The 17468-nt window shown below is 40.2% G+C and overlaps 1 protein-coding gene across 2 annotated transcripts in view; it reads right to left on the reverse strand.

The window, feature by feature from the left end:
• Positions 1-17468, reverse strand: part of LOC123312907 (aromatic-L-amino-acid decarboxylase) — a 602665-nt gene that overhangs the window by 103611 nt on the left and 481586 nt on the right. For both annotated transcript variants that reach the window (XM_044897485.1, XM_044897483.1), the window contains exon 9: positions 7841-7905. In XM_044897485.1, the coding sequence (XP_044753420.1) occupies positions 7841-7905 (65 nt within the window). The remainder of the gene's footprint in view (positions 1-7840; positions 7906-17468) is intronic.

Genomic DNA, 17468 nt, shown 5'->3' on the forward strand with positions numbered 1-17468 from the left:
AATTTTTTTTTTCAGAATCCCTGTATAATATTTTGTGGTATTTTTCATTGCATGAAGTGAAGTAATCATTCAACAAAATTTACGGAAAAAAAACTGATTCGAAAAGTATTTAATTGTAGCTTCCGCAAGAGAGAAAGCATTTTAAGTGAAAAAATTCAACATTTTCATAAAACATCAAATATCTCGAAAACTGTGAGACTTTCATATGAACGATTTTTTCACATCAGGTAGAGCACAGTCTGATCTACTTTCCGTTTTCGTTTGACGTGGTCTTTACGGGACACCCTGTATAAAATAGATCCAGAATTTCGTAATTAGAATAACGGTTCATTTTGTTAAATCGAGAAATGAAGATAACGAATAACAATAACACCTGACACTTGTGAATTATTAACAGATAATTTATCTTCTATGGGTACAGAGCGTTCCCATGGTTTCGAAAGAATATTCATTGAATTTTTTTAGATGCAATCAATTTGACTCTACGTACACCATAAATCCAGAAAATCTCAAATAACTCAGAAATTATTGAATTTAGGAGCATAATCATGTGAGAAAACTATCATTATTTTTGACCGCAGAATCCAACACAATTATAAAAGAATAGGGTTCTAATATGAAAAACTGAAGTTATGGCCAATTTAAGATCACAATTTTCAACACAAAATTTGAAACACTCTGTGATGATATTTTTGAAATCCAAAAGATGCATGACCTTTTCACATCCTTCCTCTTCGATGTTGTGAAAACGGTTTACGCTCAGGATATTTAAAATAAGAATAATGAACATATTACTGACTGAATTAATTTGACTTTTTTTCCAGTTTTTTTAGGATATTTTGAAAACTATTCGATTTAATACAATGGTTTCAACAGAAATGTATTCACTATTGAATACTCGATCATACCAGGAATGGAAAACTTGAAAAAAAATTTTTCGTCCAATTTATTTTCACTCCCTGTATAACCGGAAGTTTTTGGGCTTCGAAAATATTTTAGCTCTTTAGAGAATTCCGAACAATATCATAAACTCAATTTTCAGATTTCAAATATGTCTAGTTCTCCAGAAACGTCTAATAGACACTCGAACTTGAGACACCCTGTATATTCTTTTGAAAAAGAGTGTTACAAACTTTTACAATCTGAAAAACAATGAAGCGGGTGTAAAGAAATAGCAACAAGAGACAGATCCTAAGAATCTGTTCCTCGTTCCAGATCTCAGTGTAAGCAGAGGAAAAATGTCAACGGGGTACCATACATACAGGGGCGGATGGGACCACCGGGAAACCGGGAAAATTCCCGGTGGGCCGGTCGATTGTTGGGCCAGAGGGCTGGTCAGTTCGTACCATTTTTTTGTCCTCGGCGGATATTTTTTTTTTTTACAAATATTGAAAAACAATTCAAAATGAATGTTGGGAAAACTACCAATAAATATATGTTTCAATAAGTTTTGGAAATAATATTGATAAAATTAAATTTTTCCTTAACAACTGTCATAAACAGGGTGGCTTGAAACCTAATGAAATACAGAAGTTGCAAAAAACTCTACAAGTGATTGTATGATTATTATGCTGAACTTGCCTTATACGAATGTTTTGAGTTGCCAGTCCATGGGACACGGGGTGTGAAAGTAAAGTTTAGTTATGTGATATTAAACCTCTGTTTTTAATATCACACTACCAAACTTTACTTTATTACTTTATTTAATATTATTTGACAGAAGCTTGCTTGCTATAGGAAAAACAAAATCTATGTCGGCCAACTTAGTATTTGCAATTCAATTATGTAAAACGAAAATCTCCTAAAAAGGTTGAGGTTATTGAGAAAATATATATTTTCTGACAGGAAAGGTCTCTTCTTTGGGATCTACAGAGTTATATAAGTATTCTTATTTCTCAACAAAAAACTCCTACAACTCAATTTTCTTGTTTCTACAGTCAAAATTATCATTATTTTAAATTTTTGTGTTTTCCACATCACGAAACTAGCAACATAAGGCGTGTTTAGCTTAATCGCCCTTTAATTAGTTGCAGTATCAATAGTTTATAGATTTTATTTAAGTTTTGAATAATATGTATGGGTGTTTCTTCAAAATTTATGTAGGTACAGTGAGTGTCTTACATAAATGGGTCACTGGATTGCTCCTTATTCGTTTAGCAAAATCTTGAAGTGAATAATTAATATGATGATATTTCAAGGTATATAAAAATATAATATCGAAAAAACTATCTAACATAATCATGGAAAGGTATTATGGTAAAAAACTAAAAAACCATTTTTCAAATTAGTAAAAATTCGTCAGTGTCGACTGGCTTAGAAATTAATGGTACAGGGATACTATTTCTAACCTTTTTTTTTATTTAAGATTCCACCAATTTCATTCAAAATTACCCTGAGGAAATTTGAAATCGAAATTCGGAAACAATGCATCCATGTTGTGTATGGTTCAAAAAATACTTGATGTCAAATGTGAGAAAATTTGAAAATTTTCATTTTTTCAACCATACCTATAGACAACATGGACAGATTTTCCGTTGATTCTATTTACTCAGAGTTGTTTTGAAGAAAATGGATTGAAATAAATATAAAACTAACATAATGCAGATTGTAAAGGAGTTGTTAATTTAAGGGTCGATTTATAGTTGAAAAACAGTGGGTCTTTCATATAATTTTTTTTTTTTTTGAGCAGCCCATGTTTATATACAGCTTCCTGAAGAAAGCATATGAAAAAAATGTTTGATTTTTTTCTTAGAAACTGGAAGACGGACAAAAATCAAATTGAGTAGTTGTTCTATATAGACAATAAAAATTTTTTTGGTGTTTCCTTATAATGCCTGCATGCTATCCGCCAACTAGGTGAAAACTTTCACTTAAAGCAGGAAATCAAAGATTAATTTCTTGAAAGAATTATATGAATAAGGAAAAAAAATTCTCGCGAAACGATTTTGGAGGTGTTTTTTAATATCCCTTGCAATTATATGGGAACAATTTTTTCATCGCCTTTTCGTTCCCACAAAATGTCTGCTCAATTTTTTGACAGTTTTCTGAATTGTAAAAAAAAATTGAAAATTGCTTTTAAGGTTCCATTTTTAGGGGCTGCTCATCAAAATGTCTTCTTCATGGCAACTCATGCTAGCTACTCCCCTGAACCCCCACCTTAAAAGTACCTTTTTCGTTCTTGAAGTGGGCCGGTCTGAAAGAAAATTCCCGGGCCGGTTCGAGGTAGCCCATCCGCCCCTGCATACATATCTTCGTATGATACATGAAAAAACAGAGGTAAAAACCTCAGAAAAAACTCTCTGTTAGCGTGTTCAAGTGTAATGATGATGTATTTGTGTAAAGAATAAGCTGAAATTATTATATTGAAGGACATCTTCTTCATATGACAAAATCCAAAAACTTCCTTCCATTCTTTCCACTATGATGGTTGACGAAGAATAATCTGAAAACAAAAAAGAAAGGAAAAAACGAGAGGGGTATTGAATTTTATATTTTAGGTACTCATTAAATAATTTTGAAATTTGTAACCCATCACAAAAAAAAATCGGTCACCGAATGAATGTCTTCGAAACCACCCTGAAAATGATATATTCTACAACTCTTCACCAAGTGGTCTATAGTTTCTCATGGTGTGGTATAGTCTGTTTGTCTTTATTATTCTATTGTCAATTTCATTGACCCGTCCCAGTTCTTGCTCAAAAGTAACTCCTAGATATTTATATCTGTCTACCTGTTCGATTTTTTGCCCTCCCAAATACATTCTTCTTTTCTGTCTTGCCACCGCCATAACCTTTGTTTTCCCACTATTCATCTTCATCCCATACTCCGATATAACCTCATACCAGATGTTCAAGTTCTGTTGTAATTCTTCTTCACTTTTAGCCAATACTACTAAATCATCTGCAAACATTAGCTCCGAAACACATCCTTTTCTTTCCATTCTATGAAAACCCACTGTAGCCTTTTTAGTTCTTTGTCTGCTTTTCTCTATTATATCTTCCATAAGGGTTATGAACAATAGTGGGCTCAATCCTCCTCCCTGCCTCAGTCCTCTTATCGTCGTGAAACTCTCTGAAATTTCAGTATTGAATAAGAGTCCGTCAATTCCAAACGTTCTCTATCGGAGAAGAAGCTATGTTGCTCTGTCGAGGTTAAATGAGACCGAAACCATGGTAAGCATCTGCTTTTCTTCGATGGAGCGTACTCCATTTGGTGCACTGACGATGGCAAATTGGCTGGTTCAATTCAGATCGTAACACTTGTTGATATTCATATCAGCAGGTGCTATGCATCTGAAATAATCCTTATCCTGTTATCTCTTCAAATGCCTCATACAAATTGAAGGAGTCATGTACTTCATTTAATTTTTCTGCTTCTTGATATTGTTCTTCCAGCCATTGCTCCTTTGCTTCTTTTATCCTCCTCCGTATGTCCGTGAATTATGTACAGAACAGTACCATTTCTCAAATTAGCCGTACGTCGTTCTTCCGTTCTATCAAGTATTGCCTCCGTCATCCATGATTTCTTCATTTCTTGCCTATTTTTTCCGCTTACCTTCTCAGTTGTTTGCTTAATGTTCACTTTTACGTTTTCCCAGAGTTGTTCCACAGTCTGCCCCTCTGTTGGCCCAAGGCATTTGAAGTCTTCCTCTATCCCCAGTTCAAGTTCTTTAGCTCTGTCATTGTCCCTCAGAGCCCTGTTATCAAATCTTCCCACTTTTCCGCTGGATCTTATCAGTTTTCCTCTGAAATGAAACTTTTCTATAAGAGGGATGTGGTCTGAATTAATGTCGGCTTGGCACCAGGATATACGTCTTTTATTATGAAGTGATCACTTTGATTTCTTAATAATATATGTAAGCCATCATCCTGTGGAGAATTCCATGTATACGAGCGTCTTGGGTTTAAACTAAAAATTGTATTTTTATTGGTTAAATTTTCTTCTGTACAAAATTGGATAAGTCTTTCGTTTCTTTCATTTCTTTCTCCTAGACCGAACCGACCTACGACACCTTCCACCGCTTCATCTCTTCCTACTTAGGCATTGAAATCGCCCATTATTATATTTATCGTGATGAAAAGGGTGTCGTAGTTGGACAAATCAATAAAGCTTTTTATAACTTGTTATAATGAAAAAAAAAGGAACCACCGGTTCCGAAACGTCGACGAAGTTATAAAAAGCTTTATTGATTTGTCCAACTTCCTACGATACCATTTTCATCCTATAGCAGGGACGAGAATACAACCGAGTTATTATATTTATCTCCTGCGATTTGAGTGAACGAAGTATCTGCTTTTTTTCTCACGTCAAGATGGGGAGATTCTCTGCACCCTCTGGTAATTTAATACCTGCCCGGGACTGAGGGCCATTGCTTCATTTTTCCTTAACTATGCAATGTCATGAAAGAGGGGTTCATTTGGGTGAAGCAAGGGCGCAGAATCGCCAAATTAGTTTTTCATAGGAGTGCGCCGTGCGACCCATCGTTAACTTTCTATTTGCAATCAATCAAATTCACTAGTTTTCTGGTTAATTTTAAGCACCTCTGCAAATTCTGCTAGGTCCAAGTTCCGAGTTCGACAGTGTTAAACAATATTTTATTCGATCATGCGCATATTAATCTAAATATATAATAAATAATTTTAGGTTCTCCTAGCTGCTCAACTCTATAAGAACGTCAATTCAAATTTTGGCTCACTGGGGAAAGTGTGCGCATAGATTCATTATATGGGCATTTGTTCAGTGAGGAATAAATGATCACATTGTTGATTTTCTTGGTTAAGACTCGATCAATATTGTCCTATTTGCTCAGAAAAATATGAAGAGCATCCAACAGGCGAATGTATCAAGTTAGTGTTGTGTTCACCACGAACAGTGCTTGTAAAAAGGCGCTTCTGCATTGATAATAAACAGCATTTCTCTAATATTGCAACATTTTGATGACATTATCATGTGATTTGTTTTGATTGTGTGTTTCACTAAGCCTGCGTTCAATTACCGCGTGAGGGTGCGCACACTTAGCCGCAATACGGGGCATGTGAACGCACTCCGACTTTCACTATTAAATTTTTTTTGCGGAAACAAAACGTTTTTGTTTGTTTGCTTTTTGATGTTTTATTATAGATTAGATAATTCTCTATCTTATGCATATGTTTTAATTTTCCTAGCTTCAAGGCAAAAGTGCACACAGTTGCCTCGAATGACTCTTGACAGAACGAACTTCCAGGGGAGAAATTTATTGGGCAGTATCCCCTTCACTTTCTCAACTTCGATTTCAGCCGCTCCTAAAATGGGGAACCGCAGCTGTGTGCAGCCACCCACCATGTTACACTGTGCTAGTTTTGGTCCACCTCGGATATTTGATTTCTCCGATACCACCTAGATCTTGCAGGCATCCCCTATCTGCCACCTGCTGAGGCACTCGATGGGGGACTAGCAACCCCACACGGGGTTGCTCCAGAAAACCCGAAAAACTAAGCAGTCTTGAGGAGTGGTCAGTTGCTTATACCAACTTCCAGTCTCTCTGCTCAAAATACTTGAAACTACTTGCGTTTATTAAAGCTTACCACCCTTCATTTATTTTTATCGCGGATTCTTGGTTGCACCCTGGGATTCCAGATAGTTAGTATACCTGGCTAGTCCATTTTCAGATGTAATGGTGAGACCGCGATTGGTTATGGGGGAGTGTGTACCTATTTATGTCGTGAATGATGTTCTGCTCTCCTTCCCTGTTCGTCCCTTTAGTCCTAGCATATCTGGTGTTGATAGTTTATTTATTGTCCTTCAAAACATCTTTTTCAGTTAGTGAACGCACCTAGACGTTTTCGTAAACACCGAAACCCCTCATTATTAAACCTCATATTAGTCAACGATGCCGACTTGGTTTCTGATGTCGAGCACCATCCTCCCTTGGGAAAATCGGACCATGCCATATTTCTCTCAAGGCTCTAGTTCCAGAAGCACAATAAGATCATTAAGTCAATAAAGGTTACCGATTATGAGCAGTTGCAGCATTCTGTCGGTGGAGTGGACCGTGTTTGAGTTCGTGACTGATGTAACTAGCGGAGTTTTGTTTCCTGCCCGTAAATTGTTGCTAGCAACTGGGTCAAAAAATGCCTGACAAACCCAATTTACGATCGGACAATAATGGAATAGAGAAAGTATGCAAGCTAAAACTTAGATTTTATGAACTTGCTGGAACCACTCTTTCGGAATGGAAATTCCATTTCTGTTGAATTTCGGTTTTAAAGTCAGTGAGGCTGATCTACGTCTATTCAATCACGAGGAAAATGAGCAAGAAATGTTTTTACATCTTACGTCGATGATGGACGACTTGCAGAAACATTTTAAACACGATTGCATAATCTTCTGACATAATTACGAAAAATAATTCAGAGTCACACTTAGAGTAGCAGAGTCTGATAGAGGAAAAAAATCATTCAAGAGAAAAATTTTGGAATCCACAGAGAGACAGCTGACGGATAGGATGTAAAAACCTATCACCAAAATTCGTTCGGAATCTTTGAGAAGTTGTTTATGAATTTCTCAACTGATCAATACGGTATAGTTATGAAGTAATACTTTCAATTGTGAATCAGATATACCTACATGAAAAAAAAAAGGTGTCGAGTTTGATTCTAACTCGTAGTTCATTTCATTTAGATTCATTGCGTTAGTCAGTTCTATAATCGTTTGTTTATCAATTACAAAGAATTTTTCAATAGAACGGACTGTTGCAACCTCGACATAATAGTTTTCTTTGCTGCTGAAGATGCGGGACCAGTAAGACCAAAAAAAAAATGAATATACGAGAGGGTGTGAGCTAGAATAATGAATGACTTACCTTTTCCCCTGTAATAGTTTCTAGGAGTTCCGTGGCAAACTCTGATATCACGTTCCATGCATAATCTGAAATGCGAATGAAAAACAAATTAGGTACTCAATTTCATCACATATAGTTTTTTGTCTGATGAGTCTTCGATAAAGAATGGACGTTTTGATTTGGATAACTTGGTTTGTAATCGCCGTATAAGTCTTTTTTTTCTTCGAACGCCTCAGCAACGCTTCAAATGCCGATCATCTCTCGATGTTGATAATAATGAGATAACAACCAAGTAGTTACCAGTGTTGACGTCTTGAGAATAATAAATAGCAATATTGTGATTAATTAGAAAACGAGATATATGTAGAATATTCCACATAGAATTTTTTTGCCTTTGGGCAAGGCAATTCTTTCGCGGCTCACAGCGTTCCAGAGAATTAATTATGTATGTGAGAATAAGGCAAATACAAATATCATCTGTACTGTATGGGAAAGTGAGCAGATGAGATTTGTAGGCTCTGTGGATCAGAAGCAGAAAACGGTACTGGACCATCTTGGGTTCCTATGAGTGAGTAGCGTAGATAACAAAAAATTTACATGGTCGCAGTTCCCGAAAGGCCAATCGAGCTACAACGACCCCGGTTCAAATAATAATAATAATAATAATAATAATAATAATAATGTCTGGCCTGCCTGGCAGCTATCTAGTAGATGGCCTGCCGGGTAGCTATCGTAACGACGTAGACGGTGCAGCCAGCTACGCCTGCTGTCCGCAGTCCCATTCCTTCATCCTCTCTGTTTCATATCCTTTATAGGGGTGCTCTTTTTGCTCCCGTTTCTCTACCCCTCACCCAAACCGAGAAAGGGGAGCACAAACCCATGGAAATGGTGATTACGAGAAGCCTCGGAAACAAGTCGCTGCCTGGGGATCGTCAGGGCATGTCTGGAGCCGGCGCTGGACATGACAGCATGCGGGACGTCGGTGGCAGGATGTTGAGGAAGCGGGCTCCTGCTGCAAAAGAAGCTACAGCTCCAAAGCAACAACAGCAACCAACGAGTCCAATTCAATTGCCGGCAACATGGACGATTTGAAACTCTTCGCATCTACCAAAAAACAAATGCAGCTGATGCTGAAAATGGTGGAAGGATTCTCGGAAGACATCAAGATGAAGTTTGGACTGGAAAAATGTCGACTGCCAAACATAACGAGAGGGAAAATAGAGGATGGTACGTTCAAACTCAAGGAAGGTGCAAAAATTGAAGCATTAAAGGAAGGAGACACATACAAGTATCTAGGCATAAAACAGGCAAGAAAAATCAATCAGACCCAGATGAAGAAAGAATTAACGGAGGAGTTCACCCGAAGATTGAGAAGGATAATGAGAACTGGTCTTAACAGCAAGAATCTGATGAAAGCGATTAACACCTACGCTTGCTCGGCGCTGAGCTATTCATTTGGTATTATCTCTTGGACGACCACCGATTTAGCAGCTTTACAGAGAAAAACAAGGACGATGCTGACTAAACACAATAAACATCACCCCAAAAGCTCAATAGAACGGACAGAGCTGCCACGACATCTTGGGGGTAGAGGAATTGTTGAGTTGTCCAACCGTATGTCCCAGGAAATTGAAGGACTTCGAAAATATTTCCTGAGCAAGGCTGCTTCGTCAGAACTCCATCGAGTAGTTTGTGTTTTTGATAAATCAACACCGTTAAAGCTACAACAGGATCACTTGGAAACTGTCGAACACTCTGCAGAAAGTAAAATGCAGAAACTGATTGGCAAACCTTTGCATGGGAGGCACCAGAACGAGGTCAACCATGATTACGTCGACATATCTGCGTCGAACTACTGGTTGACTTCCGGAAGGCTGTTTCCAGAGACAGAGGGCTTCATGCTCGCCATCCAGGATCAGGTGATTCCAACAAGGAACTACATGAAATATATCGCAAAGGATGCTTCAGTGGCGGATGATAGCTGTCGTTATGGCTGCGCGACACATGAAACTGTCCAGCACATCACCGGGGGATGTCAGAAGTTCGCGGGCACGGAGTACAAAAATAGACATGATGCCGTTGCCAAGATTCTTCACCAAGAATTGGCACTGAAACACCAACTTCTGAGTTCGATAAAGGTTCCTTATTACAATTACCATCCAGATGCTGTATTGGAAAATGAACATCACAAGCTCTACTGGGATCGCACGGTTCTCACAGACCGGAAAATAACCCACAATAGACCAGACCTCATATTGCTCAATAAGGATGAGGACAGAGCACTATTCATCGATGTGGCGATTCCAAATAATAACAATCTTCTAGATAGGCACACTGAAAAAATTTCAAAGTACAGAGATCTCGAGGAACAAACCAGGAGACAGTGGAAGCTGAAAGATATCAAGACCATCCCTATTGTCATATCATCTACAGGTCTGATACCGAAGAAACTGCTAGAGAAATTGAGGAAGCTTCAGTTGGACGAAAATATCTATAAAGTCATGCAGAAGGCGGTACTGCTGGGAACGGCGAGAACTGTACGCAAGTACATGGGAAATTCAGAGGAACACCGTCTGCTCCGAAAGGAAGTGCGGGTGGAGCAGGAATCCAACCTACAGCAGGAAGCCGAGGAGCGACCCGGACCCGACCACCACCACGAGCCCGAAAACCTGGAAAGGGCTCCAACAGAGCTTAATCCTTTTGATATCTGGGATAAGTGAATTTTCCTCTGGAGAGGAGTGTGAAAGCCGCAAGGCTAAAGTCATAATAATCTTAATTCGTCGGTGGCAGGATGATGAGGAAGCGGGCTCCTGCTGCAAAAGAAGCAACCAACGAGTCCAATTCAATTGCCGACTCGAACCTCTAAAGGTGCTGCGCAGGATATTCAGCCAGTGCTCACCCAAGCGGGGTTAGATAGAAAGCGCATGAAGTGGACAACGTCCATGAAAGAAACTATTGTGCGCATATATAACTTCATCACGGGACTTGGGTGGAACACGAACAACTATAGGAAAAGGCTCCATGAGAAATTCTGCAACGCCTACCCAAATCTCAATGTCACTGAACAACGGGTGGCAGATCAGTACCGCATAATTCTGAGAAATGAACTAATACCAATGGCCAGAATCGACGCAATTAAACAAGATCTTAAGCGTCCGCCAGTAACAGACAGCGACACCAACTCCTCTGATGAAATTCACATGCCTGGGCAACAACATCCAGAAGAAATTGACGCTGAAAGTCCATCTTGCAACCCAAGTGAGGCAGAACACCAGGACGATAGGGAAGAGCTCCACCGACAAGTTGACTCTGAGATGAGGAGATACTTTGCCAAACGGGAAGGAACAGATCCTCTTCATCGAATAGCACCTCCCCGACTCAATACATCCAAGAAACTGTCACTCATAATCGACATCTTGAATAAGGACGTTTTACCAGAGTACCTACAGAATGGAAGTTCATTGGAATATCTTCATCTAGTTTTTTACTGTGCAGCGCTAACGACGGCTAAAAACATAGGGGCAAAAATTCGCCGAACGCACAACGATGGTCCAAAATTACACAAATTATATGCGCCACCATGGCAGAAACGTCTTCAACACAAAACAGAGAGACAAAGAAGAGACATTGGACGACTGACAGAGTACTTGAACGGGAATCGCGGAAGAAAGGTTGTGAAAGCTGCCAAAGAAATCATGGATAGAAACCGAACGCACACAGAACGGGAGACGGAGAATGCTACAGCTCTCCACTGCCTCGACACTCTGAAGCAAAAGCTAAGTCTGTATGCAGAACGCCTGAGAAGATATAAAAGCAATTATAGCCGGCAAGAGACAATAATTCATTCGAAAGGTCGAAAGAAACTTTTTACCGGTCACTCACATCGTCTGATGAAGAAAATGGAAAGTTACCACCAAAGAAAGCCATTGAACAATTCTGGACCGAACAATTATTAACGAAACCTCAGTTCAATGGAGATACCGGATGGATTGAAGATGAAAAGTCTGAAGCTATAAAATAGGAGCCGATGCAATATGATATGATCACAATTAAAGAAGTGAAATCAGCTATTAGAGGACTACACAGCTGGAAAACACCTGGGCCTGATGGATTAGAGAACTTCTGGATCAAGAAACTTTGGATCATGCATGACAAATTGACCTCCGCAATAAATGATGTCATTGAAAATCCTGAAAGAATGCCAATATTCCTTACACATGGCACAACGTACCTGTTACCTAAAGACCAAAGGAATACAGAAGACCCATCCAAATACCGACCAACCACATGTATTCCAACGATGTACAAATTAATCACATCGTGCATTTCAAATCGAATTCACAACCATTGCGAAAGGAATAACATCATCGCCATGCAACAGAAAGGATGCACCAAAGAGAGCCAAGGGTGCGAAGAACAACTAATAATTGATTCAGTTATGTGCAATCAATAGAAGAGGAAGTGAGAGAACAGACAATGGAAGCCAACAGAATAGCAGGTTGTTTGAATGATATGGAGGAATAAGCACATAAGAACAGAAACAAAATCTAGAATATACAAATCTGTTGTTAGACCAGTTATGACCTACACCGCCGAGACGAGACCACAAACAAGCAGAACTCAAAAATGCCTGGAAACAAGCGAGATAAAAACACTGAGAAAAATTGCAGGAAAAACATTGTGGGATAGAGAAACAAATGAAACCATAAGACGCATATGCGAGGTTGACAATGTTAACACTTGGGTAAAGAACAGAACACGGGAATGGAACCAACACATAAACAGGATGACAGAACAGCGGATAGTAAAGATTCCCGAGATAAGTTTCAGGGAGGACGAAGAAGTGTAGGACGCCCGCGAAAACGATGGAACGACGACTTATGACGACATTGCATTAAAGTAAAACAGGCAGAAATGACTATATATAAAGAAGAAGAAGAAGAAGAAGATCTGCAATCAAGCGTTCTTCAAGCGAAGGAATCTTTACGCTGCGTACATAGACTACAAGAAAGCATTCGATTCCATACCTCACGAATGGCTCTTGACTATCTTGAAGATTTACAAGGTGGATTCTAATATTGTTAAGTTCCTGAAAAACGCCATGTCGACCTGGCGTACTAGTCTTCAAATGAAAGCAGCAGATGGCTCCATTACAACAGGACCTATTCTAATAAGAAGCGGAATTTTCCAAGGAGATTCGCTGAGCCCTTTGTGGTTCTGCATGGCCCTGAATGCCTTGTCTCATAGATTGAATTCTACGGACTACGGATTTGCCATCAAAAGGGGCAGTAGAACTATGATGGAACTGAATCATCTCCTTTACAAGGACGATTTGAAACTCTTCGCATCTACCAAGAGGCAAATGCAACTGATGCTGAAAATGGTGGAAGGATTCTCGGAAGACATCAAAATGAAGGTTGGATTAGAAAAATGTCGACTGCTGAACATAACGAGAGGGAAAATAGAAGATGGTACGTTCAAACTTAAGGAGGGTGCAGAAATTGAAGCATTAAAGGAAGGAGACACATACAAGTATCTGGGCATAAAACAGGCAAGAAAAATCAATCAGAGCCAGATGAAGAAAGAACTAACGGAGGAGTTCACCCGAAGATTGGGAAGGATAATGAGAACTGGCCTTAACAGCAAGAATCTGATAAAAGCTTTCAATACCTAAGCTTGCTCAGCGCTGAGGTACTCATTCGGTATCATCTCTTGGACCACCACCGATTTAGCAGCCTTACAGAGAAAAATGAGGACGATGGTGACAAAACACAATAAACATCACCCAAAAGCTCAATAGAACGGACAGAGCTGCCACGACATCTTGGGGGTAGAGGAATTGTTGAGTTGTCCAACCGTATGTCCCAGGAAATTGAAGGACTTCGAAAATATTTCCTGAGCAAGGCTGCTTCGTCAGAACTCCATCGAGTAGTTTGTGTTTTTGATAAATCAACACCGTTAAAGCTACAACAGGATCACTTGGAAACCGTCGAACACTCTGCAGGAAGTAAAATGCAGAAACTGATTAGCAAACCTTTGCATGGAAGGCACCCGAACGAGGTCAACCATGATTACGTCGACATATCTGCGTCGAACTACTGGTTGACTTCCGGAAGGTTGTTTCCTGAGACAAAAGGCTTCATGCTCGCCATCCAGGATCAGGTGATTCCAACAAGGAACTACATGAAATATATCGCCAAGGATGCCTCAGTGTCGTTATGGCTGTGCGACACATGAAACTATCCAGCACATCATCGGGGGATGTCAGAAGTTCGCGGGCACGGAGTACAAAAATAGACATGATGCTGTTGCAAAGATTCTTCGTCAAGAATTGGCACTTATTACAATTACCATTCGGATGCTGTATTGTAGAATGAACATCACAAGCTCTATTGGGATCGCACGGTTCTCACAGACCGGAAAATAACTCACAATAGACCAGACCTCATATTGCTCAATAAAGATGAGGACTAAACATCAACGATTCCAAATAATCAACAATCTTCTTTATAGGCACACTGAAAACATTTCAAAATAGAGAGATCTCGAGAAACAAACCAGGAGACAGTGGAGGCTGAAAGATATCAAGACCATCCCTATTGTTATTTCATCTACAGGACTGATACCGAAGAAACTACTAGAGAACTTGAGGAAACTTCAGTTGGACGAAAATATCTATATACTATAGAGTATTGCAAAAAGCGGTACTGCTGGGAACGGCGAGAACTGTTCGCAAGTACAGGGGGAATGCAGAGGAACACCGTCTGCTCCGACAGGAAGTGTGGGTGGAGCAGGAATCCAACCTTGCTTTGGTTTTTTTTTTTTTGACAGCTGAATATTGTCGGCCCATTTGGTTTAATAGTCCTCAAGTGCAAAAATTTAATTATTATTATTATTATTATTAAGAATATACAGAAGAGTTGAGATCGTAATCTATAAACTCATATAAAAAAAAAAATTAATACGAGTTGACATTGTGAAAAAGAAAAACAAGAGATGCATGAAATGTACACAACACACACATACAATTTCACAGTAGTCTCACGAAGAAACACTGGCGAACCATCTGTCCATAGCACTCTTGAAGCCATTCACAGAGCGGGCGTTCACTGCTGCTGTCGGAAGGCTGTTCCAGGAATTAAAAACCCTGTTGGGGAGGAAGAACTCTCTGCTGGTGGACCGGAACCTCTCCTTCGTCAGCTTGAAGTTGTGGCCACGCAGACGAGTGTCAGCATTAAGGCAAAATAGATGGGACACATCAACGTTGAACAAGCCGTGAAGGGCTCTATAAGTTGTGATCAGGTCACCCCTCAGACGACGGTTAGCAAATGGCGTGAGGTGCATTAAAGAAAGTCTTTCCTCGTAAGTGGGCCTTCTCCTACCATAGGGAATCCTAGTAAATCTTCGTTGGATGTATTCCAGATGATTCACATCACGGGCCAGCACCGGGGCCCAAACTGGACCAGCATATTCGAGGATGGGCCGAATATATGTGGTGTAGAGTACGCTGCAAGTGCGAGGATCACAACGGCCAAAAGTCTTCTGTAGGAGAAACGACATTCTCTTGGCTTTGTTGGAGACAGCAGCTATATGCTCAGACCAGGACAGATCCTCAGTGACAATGACCCCCAGATCTGACTGAGATGCAACAGATTTAATAGCATGGTCTGATAAGTAGTAGGAGTGTTTCGGATTATGTTTTCCCATATGAAGGACTGTGCATTTATCCAAATTGAGTGGGAGCTGCCAAGTGATGGACCACCTCCATACAGCATCCAGATCACCTTGCAATATTGATCCCAATAATGGATTGCCATAAATTTTCACGTCATCGGCAAAAAGAGCGCAAGATGACTTTACCTTAGCAGGCAGATCTGACGTGAAAAGTAAGAGAAGCGGCCCAAGGACAGAACCCTGGGGCACACCGCTAGACACCCCTCTAGCAGATGATATCGAGTCACCTACGCGAACCTGAAAAACTCTATCAGACAAAAAGGCTTCGAGCCACAACAGGAGGTCACCACGAATGCCGAGACTTTCTAACTTGAAAAGGAGAAGTTTATGAGACACGCGGTCAAAAGCCTTTGAGAAGTCAAGATAGACAACGTCAACAGGATTTCCAGCATCCAGCTTTGAACTCCAGTCATTGACACAAGTCAGAAGGTTGGTGATCACGGAGCGGCCTGGGAGAAAACCGTGCTGACAGTCAGGAATAATACCATTGGCGAGTGCAAAATGTAGCATCGACTCGTGAATTATCTTTTCGCAGATTTTGGCGACAATTGGAACGAGACTTATTGGCCTATAGTTGTTAGGATCGAGTTTGTCTCCCTTTTTGAAAATAGGTGTGACCAGGGCCTCTCTCCAGCATTTTGGCAATGTATGCGTGATAAAAGATTTTGAGAAAATCGTCGAAAGGGGCAGAGAAAGCGAGGATGCGCAGTTTTTTAGGAGTTTAGCAGAAATTCCATCACCACCGGGTGCACTACCGACATCAAGAGAAGATAGGTACTTCTCAACAACCGACGGAGGGAACTCGACATGCTCCAACTGGTTGACAGAGCTAGGGAGGTTCAGCTTGGGACTATTGACAGGCACAGAAACAAAAGATTCAGCGAAAGTTTCACTCAAGATCTCTGCAGACTCTGAAGCACTGCCGCTCTGGCAACCATGACGATCTTTGACCAATGGAACGGTGACCTTGGAATTCAGGTTGGATCTAATGTACTTAAAGAACTTCTTACGGTCGCCAGATGAGGCAAGGGTGGACTCAAACTTCGATTTAGCCTCTCTCACTGAATTGCTCACATGATTAGAGTACCTACGATGAGCCTCGTAGTCCGTGTCTCTACGACTGCGCAAATATCGTTGCCACAAGGCTTTCTTGGTTCTCATCATACGGAGCATGCTCTGATCAATCCAAGGTTTGGAGAGTATGACAACCTTAGAGCGATACGTGGTACAAGTTTCGAGTTCGTGTGACAGTGTGCTAGTGAAAGCGGACCACATGGATTCAACACAATCAGTCGACTGTAAAACATCACTCCAGACAATGTTCTGAAGCTTGGTGTTGAGAGCATCATAATTTATGATCTTAATACGCTTGGTGACTTTACTAGGTTTTGGAATGCTGAGTTGTACCTTCGATACAGAAGTAACGTGGTCTGACCGACCAAATGGTGGGAGGAACTCAGTGGATGCTATAAGATGAGGGTCATTTACTAGAATGAGGTCAAGCAGAGATGGGTTCTGGTTTTTTCTGAAACGAGTTGGCTGGTCCACCAACTGAAAAAGGTTGTTTTCTCTAATAGTGTCGACATAAATGGCTGAAGGGGGGCTGCATGATCTATCATTTGTTAAGGGCCATTGAACGTCTGGCATGTTGAAGTCCCCGACAATGAATAAGTTTTTTTTCGAACTAGATAGGTCAGCAAGATGACGACACAATTTGTTATCGTGAGGACTGGGCCGAGGTCTATAAATGCATACTACAGTTAAGATTTCAGTCCCATTGAGAGAAATATCCAGGGTTATGTTGTCGAGACCAGGCAAGGACAAGGAAGAAACCTTAACGCTAAATCTGGACGCGACAGCATCGCAGACATAGGCACAAACTCCGCCATAGCCGACTGTAGTTAAGCTATCGTTT

The sequence above is a fragment of the Coccinella septempunctata genome, chromosome 5, assembly GCF_907165205.1.
Source record: "Coccinella septempunctata chromosome 5, icCocSept1.1, whole genome shotgun sequence".
Classification (NCBI taxonomy): domain Eukaryota; kingdom Metazoa; phylum Arthropoda; class Insecta; order Coleoptera; family Coccinellidae; genus Coccinella; species Coccinella septempunctata.